The sequence below is a fragment of the Marmota monax genome, unplaced genomic scaffold (genome assembly GCF_021218885.2).
Source record: "Marmota monax isolate L192 unplaced genomic scaffold, Marmota_monax_Labrador192_F-V1.1 WCK01_AAM20220418_F8-fsc00017, whole genome shotgun sequence".
NCBI classification, from domain to species: Eukaryota; Metazoa; Chordata; class Mammalia; order Rodentia; family Sciuridae; genus Marmota; species Marmota monax.
The window spans coordinates 10,492,106-10,508,025 of NW_026695241.1; the positions used below are offsets into that span (position 1 = coordinate 10,492,106).

General features: G+C 39.7%; 1 protein-coding gene across 3 annotated transcripts in view; it reads right to left on the reverse strand.

The window, feature by feature from the left end:
- Positions 1 to 4,027: 4,027 nt before the first annotated feature.
- Positions 4,028 to 15,920, reverse strand: part of Flrt2 (fibronectin leucine rich transmembrane protein 2) — an 89,369-nt gene continuing 77,476 nt past the window's right edge. For all 3 annotated transcript variants that reach the window (XM_046440720.2, XM_058577868.1, XM_046440719.2), the window contains exon 2: positions 4,028 to 12,308. In XM_046440720.2, the coding sequence (XP_046296676.1) occupies positions 9,946 to 11,928 (1,983 nt within the window). In that variant the 5' untranslated portion in view covers positions 11,929 to 12,308 and the 3' untranslated portion in view covers positions 4,028 to 9,945. The remainder of the gene's footprint in view (positions 12,309 to 15,920) is intronic.

Below are 15,920 nucleotides of genomic sequence, written 5' to 3' on the forward strand. Positions count from 1 at the left end.
TTGAAACTATTTTTCAATAGAAACAGCTGGGGGCCAACCAATCAAAACAGACACTCCTCCAAATAGAACAGAGATTGGCTATAGACCACAGAATGCTGCTCTCCATTTGTACTTGACAAATAAATACTCTGAAACCAATTAAACTATGTAGTTAAGGACTAGAAGAGAAAATACTATTCCCCTCAGAATCCAGATATCTGAATTTCCACATTTATTGAGCAAGAGAAAGACAGAAAAATAAGGGGAATGGATGCTAATACAGACCACAATGACTGAGCTGCTTTGAGATTATTTTAACTCCCACAAACAGAAAGGGTACAGGTAATAAAAAACAACATGATCTAGCTGAAGAGGATGTATGCTTCTTAATTATTACCAGATTACAAAATTAAGAATGGAACCTATTGAAAAAAGCTACTGCAAAACAGGTGGTAGACTATAACATCTGCTTTGCATAGCCACAAAAATATTCTTCCTTTTGGTTGCTACCATGCCCACTGTGTAAGGTGCACTTACATGCCATGGTTGGTGGTATCATAGAATGAACCAACATCTTGTCATTTAAAATTATAGATTTGGGGGGGGTGGAGGTCCTGAGTTTGATCACCAGCACTGAAAAAAAAAATAAGTGAATGAATAAGATAATAGATTTTTTGGGGGGAGGAGGTACTGGGAATTGAACTCGGGCACTCAACTACTAAGCCACATCCCCAGCCCTATTTTGGATTTTATTTAGAGACAGGCTCTCACTGAGTTGCTTAGCATCTCGCTGTTGTTAAGGCTGGCTTTGAACTCATGATCATCTGCCTCAGCCTCCTGAGCCGCTGGGATTACAAGATTACAGATTTTTGGAACAGAAATTTAGTTCCCTGATTTAAAAAAAAATGTTTTGGTTTTCTACCCTCTGCTCAACAGTCATTCTCAGGGTCCTTTGGTACTCCCAATTCTTGAGCTGATTTTCCACAATAACCAAACCTATGTGTGCTCTGCAGATTAGAGAGGAATTATACTGTATTACAAAGGAGTTTGTTTTCTTTCTGTTCAAGGAAGCTGTTCAATGGTCCCATTCATGAGACAAGAACGTGCTGCTGTTCTGTTATCATGTGGCACCTCACTTTCCTTAGCTCTTCCTTATCAAAAATAAAAAAAAAAATAAAAATAATAGGGAAAATGAAAAACTGTCAGACTTGTATTGGTAATTATTGTGCACAGTTATGTGGAGTTTTGGAAGCTAACTATCTTTAAATAAAAAACCCCTATACGTAACTCTGATCTTAATACTCAAGAAGTTGACTTCCATGTTAAAAAGTTGACACTTTGACACCCTGTGTTTCTGGATTCGTCCTGTATGGAAAATACATCATGTTCATGTTATTTATGTGATGCTTCTCAGCATCAGATACTATGCCAACCTCGCTCCATGCCTTTTATTCTTCCAGTCACCGTGTGTTCAACATCATAGATCCCATTTATGGAAAAGGGAACTGATAATATTGAAGTGTAAGTCAATGCCAAAGTGAATTGTCTGGTCAGTTTTAGGGGCAAGTTTCCAAAGTAAATGTGCGTGAACTCAAGCGTGAGCTCTTCCTAACCACCCCTCTCCACTGCCTCCGGTAGGGGCTACTTTTCTAGGACATACTATTCATTCCCAAATAGGATCACACAATGGGGACCTCTAAATGACACATGCTGCATTTTTATGTAGGCTATGACAGTGAATAATAACTGTCTCTTTTGATTTTCCTGATGGAAACGAAAGAGACATCTCTCTCTGCTTTTTACATGTGAAGAATTCGTTTTGACTAACTAACTGTCAACATTTTTTACTTTATGTCTACCCATGCTTTGTAGACTTTTCATGATGGTGACACTTTTTTTTTTTTACAAGGTGAATTTGTAAAGACACCTCTTTACGTGCCTTTCTGCAAACTGGCTCAGAGTTTTCAGGTTGTTCGTAACACATAAAAAGTAAGTTCTTCGCATTATTTCAGTAGCTCACTCTGCTCATCTTGTAGGTGTAGACACATCCTGATTCCTTCTAAAGCTTTCAAATCACACAAATGTGTGACCATCACATAAGCACAAAACCAAAAATTCTTTAAGATACGTAATATGCAAAACTTCTTTAAGATACATAATATGAGTCATTTTTATAAAATATGTTTTGTCCCTTCTTGTAAAGTACACATTGGGGTGTTTAAATGATTCCACATAATTCAGAATTCCACAGCTCTCAGAGGTTTTTTTAAAGTCACTTCACCCAAAGTGACTAGTGGAGGTGGCTGGTCTTCTAGAAGGGATTGGGCACTTTGCTCAGCATGGCATGAGGTGAAACAATTGATAGATACATTCCTCACCTCCAGGCCACCCAGAGTGTGGATATGAAATAAGCCCATAGAAAATTAGAATATGTAGGTGCTAAAAAAATTCTGAAGTGATATTAACTGCATGGGGGGAGGGCTTGAGAAAATTGGCAGGTGAGGTTGAAATGATTTTTCAAGGGGTATGTTTGACCTATATCTAAAATGAGCATGTCCCCAGGCAAAGGAGAATTTCAGATGATATTTCTTGAGTGAATGTACAGCACTCGAGATGGCTGCGAGACAAACTAAAAGCTTTCTGTGTATGTTCATTGTAAATATAAGTCTTGTCTAGAGAATGTAAGGAAGGTAGAGGCAGGACAGATAAGGCATGCCAGGGAGTAGTTTGCATTCAGATGTGTCACACAAGGTGTTAAAATTCTATCTTGCAAGTGATGGTAATGGGATATTCTGAAAGCAAGACATTACAGGCATCCAGTTTTAATAGATTTTCCTCTGTCCCAGGATGCAGGAAGGGCTAAAGTGGGAAAAGACTAAGGTAAAGTCAGGAAACAGAGAAATCATACTTGAGAGGCCTAGGCAAGTGCTGAATCCTTGGTGGATTATTTAAACCGACGTGTAAGTGTTTGGTGGAAGCATAGCTCAGGGGCTGCCTGGGCCACATGTGGAATATGTGGCTTCTAGGACGGATTTTGTTGATGCAGTTTAACTCCACTGAAAAACTCTCTTATTCAGCCCCCAGACTTACCTAGCCCCAGTAAATATTTGCTGAATGAAAATAATAGCAAACGAATAAAGGCCCATGTATTCAATGTAGGCATTTTAACCACCTCTGAGCCAGCAGTGTTATATTTGATTTGAAGAAGACGGACCCAATATGGAGGTTTTTCATATCCCTGAAATCATAAGAGTCCTCCAAAGATACACTGAAATTTTCACTTTGTTTAGACTTTGTACCAAAAGAGTAAACAAGTGGTATTATCATTGGGTGTGCATGTTAAAAAGACATCTGGTTTGAGATATATCATTAAAAATTCTGTGTCCTTAACTTTCAACACAACTCAAGAAAATAAAGCCCCAATAATATCTCCCAAAGCACTCATTCTTTATTTGTACCACAGTGAGTATAAATCCAGAAGCCAGGGTTCTACGGCTCTAATAGATTCTGACGTAAGTGCATCTTCAGCAGGATGTACAGTATACTTGGGGCAACCTCTCAAGTATGAAACAAATGATTACTAAAAATAGCCCAAGTCAAGTTGTCTCATAGTTTCATCTCTCTGTGGGTGAAGACATATTTTGCTTCCACCTGAAACCTTCAAATCGAGCATGAGGGCATTAAACATTCAGAAAAAAAAATGGAATTTCTATAAAAAACTAGAATGAATGAAAAAGGGCTTTAAAAGCCAAGTATTTTTTGAGGTTTTCCCAGTGTTTCCTTGACTAGTCATAAAGAATAACTAATATTGCACCCACGGAGAGAAATTATAGTTCCATCTTCATATATCTTTAAACACTGACTAGGAATTTGTCCCAAAGGCCAGTCTTAATCAATTTATTAAGAGGCAGGAAAACTGCTAAATGTCCATGGAGACCTGCCTGGGGTTAGTTCCTGACTGTGCCATTTGCAGTATTTGTGGCTATGGACCAATCACTTAATGTCCCTGGGGCTGAGTTTTAAAATCTGAAAAATTAAGAGACCATACTTTACATGGTTATTTTAATGACTAAATGCAAATGTGTATCAAAGCATTTTGGATACATACTTTTGGATACATAGGTGCTTGATAATTGTCAGGTGCCATTATTATTCAAGATTAATTTTCCATTCTGGTGCATAATAGAGATCCAAGAGTTTGCATGTGTAATTACAAAATACAGTTCCTAATGTTTCAATTACTTTTACTTGGCATACATTTGAAAACTTTATTTGAAATTAGTTCTGATTTTGTCAATTTGATGTCACTTTGCATCACATATTAAAAGCAAAGATCAACCTATAAGGTAGATGCATCATCCACCTTCCCAACAGGTAGGAATCTATCTCTCTCTCATTATCCTGGACATGCTGCTAGTTAAATAAAAAGAATGGCAGGTGATTGTATGTGTTCTGTGACATGAGGGCATCAGGCAAAAAATAAATTACAAAATCCATGTGTTCTTTACTTGGCAGAGTCTCATGTTTTCTCTGAATTCTCAATAGAACCTAACAATACTATACACAGTAGATGAGGGTAGGTAAATGCACTGGATGAACAGAAATATCTATGGACATGGTGGAGTAGAACTCGGGCTTGATTTGGCTAGCATTGCATTTGTTCTATGAAGCCTCTGGACTCAGCCTGGGGCCTGGAACAGAGGAGCAGGACCTTCATAAATTCTTTTAAATGAAAGGTACTCCTTGGCTAAGGGATCTAGTCTCCATACAGTAATGTCTTAACTCTTGGCAAAACCAACCAAGAATAAAAAGGACATTAATTTACATAAAATATTCCCAATGTAATAGGAGTCACCGATTACCACTCTCTTTCATAGTTCATTTTCCAGCAGAGGTTCTATAAATAAGTGATACTAGTTAACTGAAATGTCAAAATTTTATTTCCTGATTCAATCTCTGTCAAATACATCAGTGGTGAAAATGGCCAAGAAGGTTAGGGAAAGGGGTTCTGGAACATTCCACGAGACTAATCCAGAATATCCAGAATTGAACTTGAACAGACACATTTTCATGAGTGTCCCATAGAAAAGTATAGGTGATGAGCTCTGAGCAATTCTAAAGGAGAAAAGTACCATGAGGATTCTTAAAGAAAACTGACATTCAAACACAATAGTGCATGTTAAGAGCAGATTATGAGGGAGAAGACTATTCTGACTGGATAACTACATTGTCATTATCTACATCCTAAACAACATCATTTTCACAAACATAAAACAATACGCGCTCTGTATATGTGAGTATATGTTAAGGATACTTGTGAGAACACAAAATTTAGTTGGGAAATAGGAAAGAACATGAGGCTTTCACTAAACCCCTCACACAAAAAAAGAATCAAATGGCCCTTACACAACACAAGTTGTTTGCATGGTCTGTCGGAGAAAATGAAAATCCTATTACCTCTTCCATTCCTCCTTCCTCTTTTACATTAACAATACAAGTACTGGCTGTATCCCAATGAACTGAGTAGATAAACACAATATGGTTCTCTTTTAAAATAAGCCTTTACTGAACATATCAACAAGGTACTGTATAGCGTGGAGTGAAGTTTGTAGTTAACAGAGTGTGTGACACGGTAGGTCTCAAGAGGATGTGGGATGCAGAATCTTCCAGCTCCTTGAAGTCCCTGGTCAGAGAGAACACGCTTCACACAAACCAGAAGCAAATCGACAAATGATTCAAACAATAACAAGTCATCAGATTGATTTCAGTGGATAGATCAGTCCTATAGGGGACAAGCAGTGCTGGTGACTCACCGTGCCTCAACTGATTACAAGTCTTACATCCTATGGACACCTTCACAAATGCCCTCAGGTCTATGTGTATGCACGCACATGCGTACTTCAAACTGATTAAAAAATGCCTGTCACAATGGCCTTGCTTTGTGCTCTTTGGGTGGGTGTGCAGTGAGAAAAAAGAAATATAGCAAAAGATGTGTTATAACAGCATCATCATCTGTGTAAAACACATTTTCCCCACAGCCAGTGAAAAGCATCCTCCATTGCCAGCAATTGTCTTTCAACGTTGCAGAAGGAACCAAAGAAGGATGTGAGCTACAGCTTCCTAACTTTAGTGTTTTGACATAAATAAAAGAGCATCAGGCAATATTTGACAAGATCAAGAACTGGAAGCTGTTTTGTGTATGTATCTTTCCCCTGTTGGGTACTCTTTTCTGCTTTGCTGTCCTGTGAATCTGAAAAGGTAAGTTATGAGCATGGGTACTATTGTCATGTTCTAAAGTAAAGTGTAGTCTCCTTATTAGAGTTAGAGAAAAGTGCCATAAACAAAGACACCGAGTGAAATGAGCCACTTCACAGTCAAATGTTGCAATGGACACTGCAGCTGGGTTTGCTGATCAAGTGAGGCTCCTGCTCCCTGTGGACCACAAAGCTGCCCTGTGTTCTAAGTGGGAGCCTTGCTCACAACATGAAGAGAAGGAACTTCTGACATGGTGAAATGACTAAGACCATTATGATCAGCACTAGTAGGAAATGGAGCTGTGCTATGAGCTACTTCAATAAGACTTTTTACCAGATTGGTCACATCATAATTTTTGTTTGTAACTTTGGGGGAAAATATCTAATATAGTTTCAATGAACATCTGGATAATTAGAAATTGCGTCTTTTTTCCCTAGCACAAGAGATCGTTTTCCACCTTGTGCAAGGAAAATAGGGAACATCCTTGTGGTCTCTGCCTGTGAATGTCCCATGTGATGTGTGGGCAGTGCATCTGAGAGTGTTTGAGTGAAGCCCAAGGTCTCTCCATGATCAAAACATCTCCTCAAACAAGCAGGTATGAGCAACTACCCAGGGTATGAATACCTGTTGATAATATTGTGTGACCATGGCTATGCCTTCTCCTTCTGAAATGTCCTCTGTACTGTGACTTATTTCTGCACTCTGACAAGGCTGGATACTATCTGAGATCATCGCAGCTGGTCAGCATCAAGCTCTCTATAAGCCAGTGGACCTGGTCTTGGCCTGCACCCTTAACCTTGACTAATCACCTCAAAATACAAAATGATGAAACCAAAAGAGGAGAAAATACGGAGCAGATGTATCTACAGATCATACTCTGATGATGAAACATGCCAGTGAAAGCATAATCCATCAGTGACGGTCATTCAACAATTTTTGTAAGATGCCTGAGATTTTACAGATTTTATGATGTACTTTCCATCCTGGTGTAGGTGAGAGCCCCAGGTACGTTATTATAAATGGCAGGCTGATTTCAGTCGTAGCACTCTTGGTCATGATGTGCACAAGATCAAAATAAATCCTGTAACTAGATTTTCTCTCTTCAGTAGAGAAATTCTGTCAGATCACCCTAACCATTTCACATGACTAGATCTCCACTGTGCCACTTAAACCTGAAATAATTCTGTAAAATCCCCAAAGATATTACAAGAACCTCTCCATTCTTATTCTTCCCGATGCAAAGCAAAGAGGTCTCAACAGCCAAAATTCCCACTGGGAGTTAAACATACAATACCAATAAATGAGAATGGTTTTGTGGATAACAGAAATAAAAGCCCTCAAAAGCCAGAGTACCATCATTTGAACAAACAGTTTTATCTACATAGCCAAGGGGAAGAGGCCAGTGGTAGGACATTATCCAGTTAAGTACAAAAAAAAACCACCCCACGACAATGTCCTGATTTTAGTTGGCTTACTATTACACTGGTCACCTTCGCAGGTTGTCTTATCCCTTCATGGTATGGACCTATCTTTAAAAACACAACAGCGAAGACCCTCTAGCTAACAGACTGAAATGGAAACCAGAGTCACTTCAGAATTAATTTAAATTAATTCATAGCTAAATTCAGCTCTATTGACTGCACAGTTTCAAGTCTTGTGTCTACAACATTCTAGCTTCAGTTATATGTTCTGCTTATTCTGAGGGATGAGGGAGATTAAAACATATAAGTCAGGGTATATCGTTAAGGAAAATAAAGCTCTTACTATAAAGAAAAACTTGCATAGCGTTTTATACCTAAACTTTTACAAAGACGCATCACAGTTTTATTTTGCTTAAAAAGACAGAGAAAGCAAGATGAGTGTGACATTTACTTCATGAGTCCCTAAAATAATGGCCAGTGGTAACAGAAATATACCACGCAGTGAAATGCCTAGACACGATCTTTCAAAATAATTTTCCAAGGATGCACTTTCTTTCAGATAATGCATGTGATCTATAGCCCTTCTACATCTAAGGAGTGGTGAAGATTAGAGTAAATGGTACGTGCTTGCTGAAGATGGACGTTGCTTCAAAAACATTTAGGATTAAGTGCAGATATCCCTCTCTATTCTATGCCCTCTGCTTGCTGCCCTGCTCTGCCAACATTCGGGGAAGCTCTTCTTCTCTGACTTGCTCATTTTTCATCCGTGGTCTTACAGAAGATTTACCATCCCTCCACAATTCCCAATTGGAGGAACTTCCACAATCGAAAAAGAACACATGAAATTTCAAGTGTTGAATGGGATCAAAGTCGGTCTGAGATGGAAACCTGGTATTGCTTTTAAAAATACGCATTCTTTTGGCCAGCTTTGATATGTCCTTATAGAATTATTAGCAGTGAGAATTAGTATGCATTTTAAAACATGTAAGTACATAAAGATATTTTGTGCAACCAGGACTGGCATTCATAATTCTCTTTGAAATACTGAGCAGAGGGGGACAAACAAAGGTGGCATAAACAACTTAATTACAAAAATAGATGCGAAATGATTGGAAGACAAGAATTTGAGAGGGGATAAAGGTATTAATTCAAGCTATTTCAACATGATACTAATAAAGTCAGTTGATAGAGTGTCATAGAACCACTGATCAGTTGCTTTTGTCTAAATAGTATCAGTAATTTTTAAATAAGAAGTTGTTTTAATATATTTTAAACACTGTTTTCTCATTGGTCTAAATATCATGTTGATATAGCCTCAGTGAAACTACCCAAATAATTCTCATTATCAAAAATAATTCCATTCAATATAATTCTTCCCATTATTTTATTAGGCTCTTCTAAAAAAGTATTCTAGAATATATCTCTGTTGAATGTGATTCAACCTGACATATGATTTGAATAGTGACACTTTTTAAGGGATTTTTTTTTTTTCTTGCTAGGACTGATCATACCGGTCCCTGAAGATGACTGAAATCATACTCAAGTCTCTAACTCTGTTATCACATAGGGCCAGGGAAGCATGAAGAGTGATTTTTAAGCTCCCACTCAGAAAGCCACCCCGGGTTCTAAGGTCTTTTCAAATTGGCTCTTGATTTTCTAGATTGTGTCAGGCTGGGTTCACTTATCTCACAGGAACCGGCTTCCTTTTGATGCTTTCTAAATTTCCTGCACTGGGTCAACTCAGGGTAACTACCTCCTTTCTTATTTCATGGAATTTTTTTTCTTTTAACTTTTCTTCCAGACCAGGAGGCATAGAAATAGCATGAGAACATCTCAGCCATTTCTTGCTTTACCCATTATTCTTCTTACCCCGAGGAGTCCATATGAATATGCCCTTTCATCTGACCATCAGCTGTCGGAAAGGAATTTATCCTGACAGCTACCACAGCAAAGTGGTTAATGTGCATCATAAGGAAGAATCACTCTTTCTTCTGCCTCGGCGCTAGGTTCTCATTGTACAACCCCGTACAGTACTTCAGCAACTATTTTTTTTTAAGATTTAAAAAGCAAAGAGTTACAAAACTGTTTGTAATTAACTTGAAATAGAAAAGATAGCACTTTTTTTTTAAATCCCATTATATAGTACACAGTATAAATTACAGAGTATTCAAATGCACAAATGCATCTGTGTAACATTTATCAAATGTGATCTGCGTGTCTATGTGCACACACGTGTGTGTTCTCAAAAGTTCGGCTGTTCACCTTCCTAACAACGCTGTTCCTCTGGTTGTTACGTGTGGCAGTGCTCCAGGTCTGGTACGCTGCTGTTGCAGTATCTCATGTTATTGGGGATATGGCAGTCTGTGTAATTAATGCCCCCGTTTGGGGTGTAAATGGGCTGCAGTCTGAAATCTCCTTTAAGGAGCTGATCGTTATTTAAGGAGACGATCTGAAAGCTGGTTTCCGTCATCTCCAGGATGGAGTTGTCCTTCTTGGTGCCTGCCTCACAATAGTCATCTTTCCGACGGCCCCGGTTGTATTTCCACTTCTGCGAGGTGTAGCGCCCCTTTTTGTGCATGTGCCAGCAGAAGACGCTGAGCAAGACCACCAGCACGAATATCACTGCACCCCCTATCAAACCCGCCAGCAGAAAAGGGGAACCCATGCTGTGGGATGTCGTCTGCTCATGGCTCGAAGCGGTGTTGCTGCCATTGTTCAAATAGGAGGCAAGGGTGGTGGCCTCCGAGCAGACGGTGTCTTCTACAGCACGGTAGTTAAAAGCATCCAGTGGCACTAAGCAAATCCGATAGGTGGATCTGGGCTCCAAATTAACCAGGCTCAGGTGTTGTTTCTCCCCACTGACGATGCGCTCCTGAACGATGCCCCCCACCAGGCTGTGGCCCATCTTCACCCACGTGAGTTTGTATGCCATCACAGTAAAGAGAGACAGCCAGCTGACTTGGATGGAAGTATCATTCACAAAGTGGATGGACAGCTGGATCCGCTCAGATATAGGTGGAGTCGCTCTTTCTCTACCATCCCAGTCAGGAACGGTGGGAAGTTTCGATGTAGTAGGAGCTGGAGGTGTGTAGCTTCTGCTAGGGGTTGGAACAGAGACAGTGGGAGGCTGCGTCGTTGGAGAAATAGTACTTGGGGCTGGGGTAAAGAGAGGCTGGCCAGGGGTCATGGTGGGACACGACAGAAGATTCATATTCAGCTCCCTGACAGCCATCCCCCGGACTTGTTCAGGACCTTGGCACATGAAACCCCGGACGTTGAGAGATGAAGGGATATATTTGAGCCATTCTGTGACCCATTTAATACTGCAGTCACAAAACCAAGGGTTATTCCGAGCAGTGAGCTGCTTCAAGTTGGCGAGATTATCAAAGACCCCTTGAGTCAACTTCCTCAGTTGGTTGTTGGATATGTCCAGCCGTTCCAGCTTCCGGAGGTTGGAGAAGGCCGTCAGAGGGATGTGGTTAATCTGGTTGTCCTGCAGATACAGCCTGATGAGATGCGTACCTGGCAGATCAGGAGGGGGATAGGAGAGCGAATTACGGACTATGGAAAATTCCTTGAGCTTGGTGAGATGGCTGAAGGTGCCCTCGGCAATGCCCTTGTTCGTCAAGAGATTCCCATCCACGATCAGACGCTCCAAGCTTGTGAGGTTCTGAAAGGCCATGTCTGAGATCACGGCGATTCGGTTTTCATCTACTCTCAGCTCTTGCAGGTCCACAGGAAGCCCGACAGGCACGCTGCTCAGGTGGTTCTTGGACAGAAACAACAACTTGAGGCTAACAGCCTCCCGGAAGGCCCCATCCTCCACCCCCACCGTGGAGATAGAGTTGTCATCCAGGTGCAGCTCTTCAAGCTTCAGGAGCTGGGCAAGGGCAGCACGTGAAATGGTCTGAATGTTGTTTTCCTGCAAATGAAGAACTCGGACGTTCTTGGGAAGGTTCATGGGGAATTCATCCAGTTGGTTGCCATAAAGGTAGACCGTGTGCACTGACTGTACATTGTGCAGCTCTGCAGGAAATCCAGCATTATTAATTTGGTTGTTGTGGAGGTAGAGTACGGTTACGCCCTCCGGGATCCCAAGAGGCACTGAGGTCAAGCTTCGCTCGTTACAGTAGACAAAGTTCCTGTCGCAGCGGCACACGCTAGGGCAGGCCAGGAGTTTTGACACTTGTGAGTAGAGCCCTAGGGAAACGATAAGCCAAGATTTCAGGAAAAAAGCCCCATGGCTGGGCCACTTTGTAGTCTGCAGGCCCATTTCTGAAGAACAGAAAGAAAATACAACGTGGTGGGGAAAAGAAAAATTAAAAAAATATATATATATATCAGCAAAATCAAAATGACGGGACAGGTTCTGTCAAAGTCCAGAATTCCAGCTACAAGAAATGTCCCGAGGGCATCGGTGAAAGAACCTTTCTGATGTCTCTGGTCTTATCAGCCTGTATGGCCCTCTTTGCTGTTGTCCTCCATGTGCAAAAGACTTCAATAGGGAGAATTTTCTACGCAGGCAGCAGGTGAGGCCACGTTATCTGCGGGGTCTACACAGCCAGAGTGGGTGGACAGAACTCCTGTCCTCTGGTGGAGGTCAGGCCAGGGCTGATGGACCTATGGACTTCTTGGTTAAGCACAATCTGTGATCTGTTGTAGGGAAGAAAAGAGAAGAGAGTCCAGTTAACGGTAGTTATATAAGAAGTACTGATATGCCCACAAACCTTTCAAAAATAGCAACTTTGGGACTAGCATATATTTTAGCTAACCAGTATTTAGTTGGAAAGATATTTAAGAAATCAATGAAATATCTTCAAAAGGAAACTCTTATTATCAATCATACTGTGAACTCTGCATCCCAATCAGTACCTTCTCTTAAATATCTATTTACATATATCAGCAAAATCAAAATCACGGGACAGGTTCTGTCAAAGTGCAACAGACACACAGTCAACACACAGGATTGGTGAATGATTATCATTTCCAAATCCTATTTATCAATCTTACTACAAGATGGAGTTGGGCACTAAGGGAAAAAATGTGAAGCCCTCTAGAGTTATAAATCTTCAAAATGCAAAATGGGGAGTAAGTCATTTTAAAAAAATGCACCCTTATTAAAAAATTCTTCCAAATGCACTGTGTTTCCAAATACATTTATCACATAATGATAACTCATAAATGATGTAGCTATAGCTTTGTATGTTTCCATCTCCTGTTAAAATGCATCTTGAAATTCTAATATGAAAGCTTACTTCTGCTTAGTGGAGAATTCTAGAGAATGCAATGAAAAGGTTAGAATAAAATGTTAATAGAGATTACTCATTATATTACCACTCAGAGATAACTGATAAGTTTATTTCTTTTGCCTAAGAATGCACATAACAACATTGGAATCATTATTTACCTTCCTGCTTCTTACCTAACAATTTGCCATGATCACATTCCATGTCGTTAAAAACCCATGCATCCTTTCTATCTGACACAGATGAACTAGTGCAGGGATAATGCACAGAAGCACACATGAAGGCAGAGAAAAGACTTCTCTTTTCTTCCCCGCTTCTTGCCTCTCTTCTTTTGTCTTCCTCCCAAATAGCTTCCACTTGAGTTACCAAGGAGACTGTCCAAACTCCAATCTGTGACACATTTCCACCACCACCCTCCTTTGGGACCTCCAGGTATGCATGAGCTCTGCCACTGTGATTCCTTTAAGAGTTGCCAGGCTCATGATTGAGAATAAATGATTTTCCAATATCACCTCCCTCCTGCCTGTGAGTGCTTTCCTTTTTTTGAAGGACTTTCAGCAAATTATGAAATGAGAGAAGACATAGTAGAGGAAGGAAAGGCAATCCAGGGCTAGCAAGCATGCCTTCTTGCTCCAGAATGTGTTCCATTTGTTTTTAGATTACAGAGGTAAAGAAGTTAATTGAAAGGTGCCAGATTTGATTTCCATACAAAATAAGCTAACATGACAGGACATGGGAACTGCAAGTCCTCTAATTTTCACCAAGATACAAAGATCGAAATAACTTATATCTAAAAGCACAGAGGGTCTATTTGTAACTGTTCCCTCAGCTATCTTTAGAAATATAATTAAAAAAGAAAAAAAAGTATTGTTAATGTTATTTCAGAGTCAAGGATACTGTGAATTTGTTCTATCATTTAAAAGATTGTAAACCGTATAAAAACGCCTTTGATGATCAGAAATGATAAATTCATTTTTGATTGCTTATTAAAAAAAAGGGAGAGGCTGTTTCTTTCTGGGCAAAAGCAGAAAGATATGATGCTTTATTTAAAATGAAGTGGTACTTAGAAATGTATTTTGCCACTGAAAGAGAGCCATTCTCTCCAGAAGAAATCTCTATATGCTTAAAGAATAGTTTATACAACAGAGTTTGATGCCATCACCTCTATGCCATCTCTATCTCAGGTGTCACAGTATCCCAATGATTCCTAATGTCTTGCTCCTCAAGTATGGTGTGTGGTCCAGCAGCAAGAATCTGACCTAGGAAGCTGGTAGAAATGCAGAACCTCAGGTCAGACTGCAGTTTAGCAAGAACAGTGGGTAGGCACGTTAATATTGGAGAAATACCGCCCTAAACACAGAGATGTCTTAATTATTCATGGTTTAATTTATTACATGTTAAATAAAATGCAGGAGTACATCACACGACTTCTGTGAGCCAAGTAGAGGTAGAAGAGACACCAATCAGTTCCATCTCAAGGAGACGGCCTCAGATTATATCTTATATATAAATTAGATTTTCTAGGTAGAAAATCACAATGACTAGCTATGCCATTTGACCTCAATGGAAAATATTTATCTCAATGACAAGCTTGGCTGTCTGGTAGGACCTTAAACACTTATTTGTAATCAGAACAGCCTACCTTTATGAAGTAATTAGGTGAAAAGAAAGCCCAAAAACCTAGAATCTAATGTGTCTGAGTATTGTGTGTTCATCTGGAATCTTCAAAATGTGACAGGAGCACTCTGTTCTTACTTTCAGTTCAGAGGATGGCTACTGTTATATTCCCTAGGTAAGAAAAACAGCTGCAATGTTTAGAAGTTCCTAAGTAAAAAGAACAGACACTTTAAAATCATGGTCTCCCCATCTGAAAAATGAGAAAAATAGTTGCTAATTCATAGCACTGTTGAGAGAGTTAAGCAAGAGTTTTGAAAAGCTTGTCTAGTGCCTTCAGGTGGCAAAAATACAATAAATACAAACCAGTATTCCTATGCAATTGTCATTATTAATGATATCTAAAGAGGTGAACTCCAATACGTAGCACAAAATGATACCACTTTTGACCTGCCAAATTCTATGTACCTTCTCCTACTGCAGGGTTTCCCAGTCTTTACACGGATGACATTTTGGAACACATAATTCTTTGTTGTGGGGCTGTGGTGTGCATCCAAAAATGTCTTCATCTTACCAGTGCCTCAGAAGGTTAGCATCATTATTGCTAATTTTCTAGAGGAAATTAAAGGTAAGTTTTTAATAAGCATAACCTAAAAATGTTCACTGTGGTGGATACTAATAAGGAATGATTTTCATTCATTTATTCAATACATATTTACTGGGCACTAAAAAGGGCAGCTGAATACAGGGCAGAGCCAATGTGATTTTAGGCCTCATGAGGGTTAAAATTGTAGAGAAGGGAGAGACCTTGGGTATAAAGGGAATGAGAGCACTGTGGAGAGAGTTTTAATCCAGTTGATGGGGGACCAAGAAAAAACAAAATTAATTGTTCCTGGTGGACGACTGTCTCAGTGTAGCTGTGAAGGATAGAAGTCTCAAGCCAAGGAGCCATTCAAAGGGTTTTGCACACAGATCAAGCTGCTTGATATTTGAATCAAGAGTTGAAACTCAGCTCAGTCCAGAGAAGGAACAAAACTTGACCAACCAGAAAGCACTCTCCCCAGCTCTTGGTTAGCTTCTCCCAGAGTACTGCACTTCTAAAAGATAATAACAAACCCATACTTCAAAATCATTAGAAATGTCTAAGTCTTTAACTATTGGGATAAAAATGTCTTTGTAAGATGGATTTGAAATATTGAGACAGAATGATTTTATTTTCCCCTGTTTGTATGAATGTGTACTGAATATGTTCCCCCTACTAGAAACCAGAGATAATGAAGAATAGCGAAATGGAAGGTGTTAGATAAAAACAGAAATTTTCATTTAAAGTCCACAATACAGTTTCAAAAGCCTGAATATAAACCAACACATTACAAATGCTCTTTGGGGACAAAGAGAGCCTGGC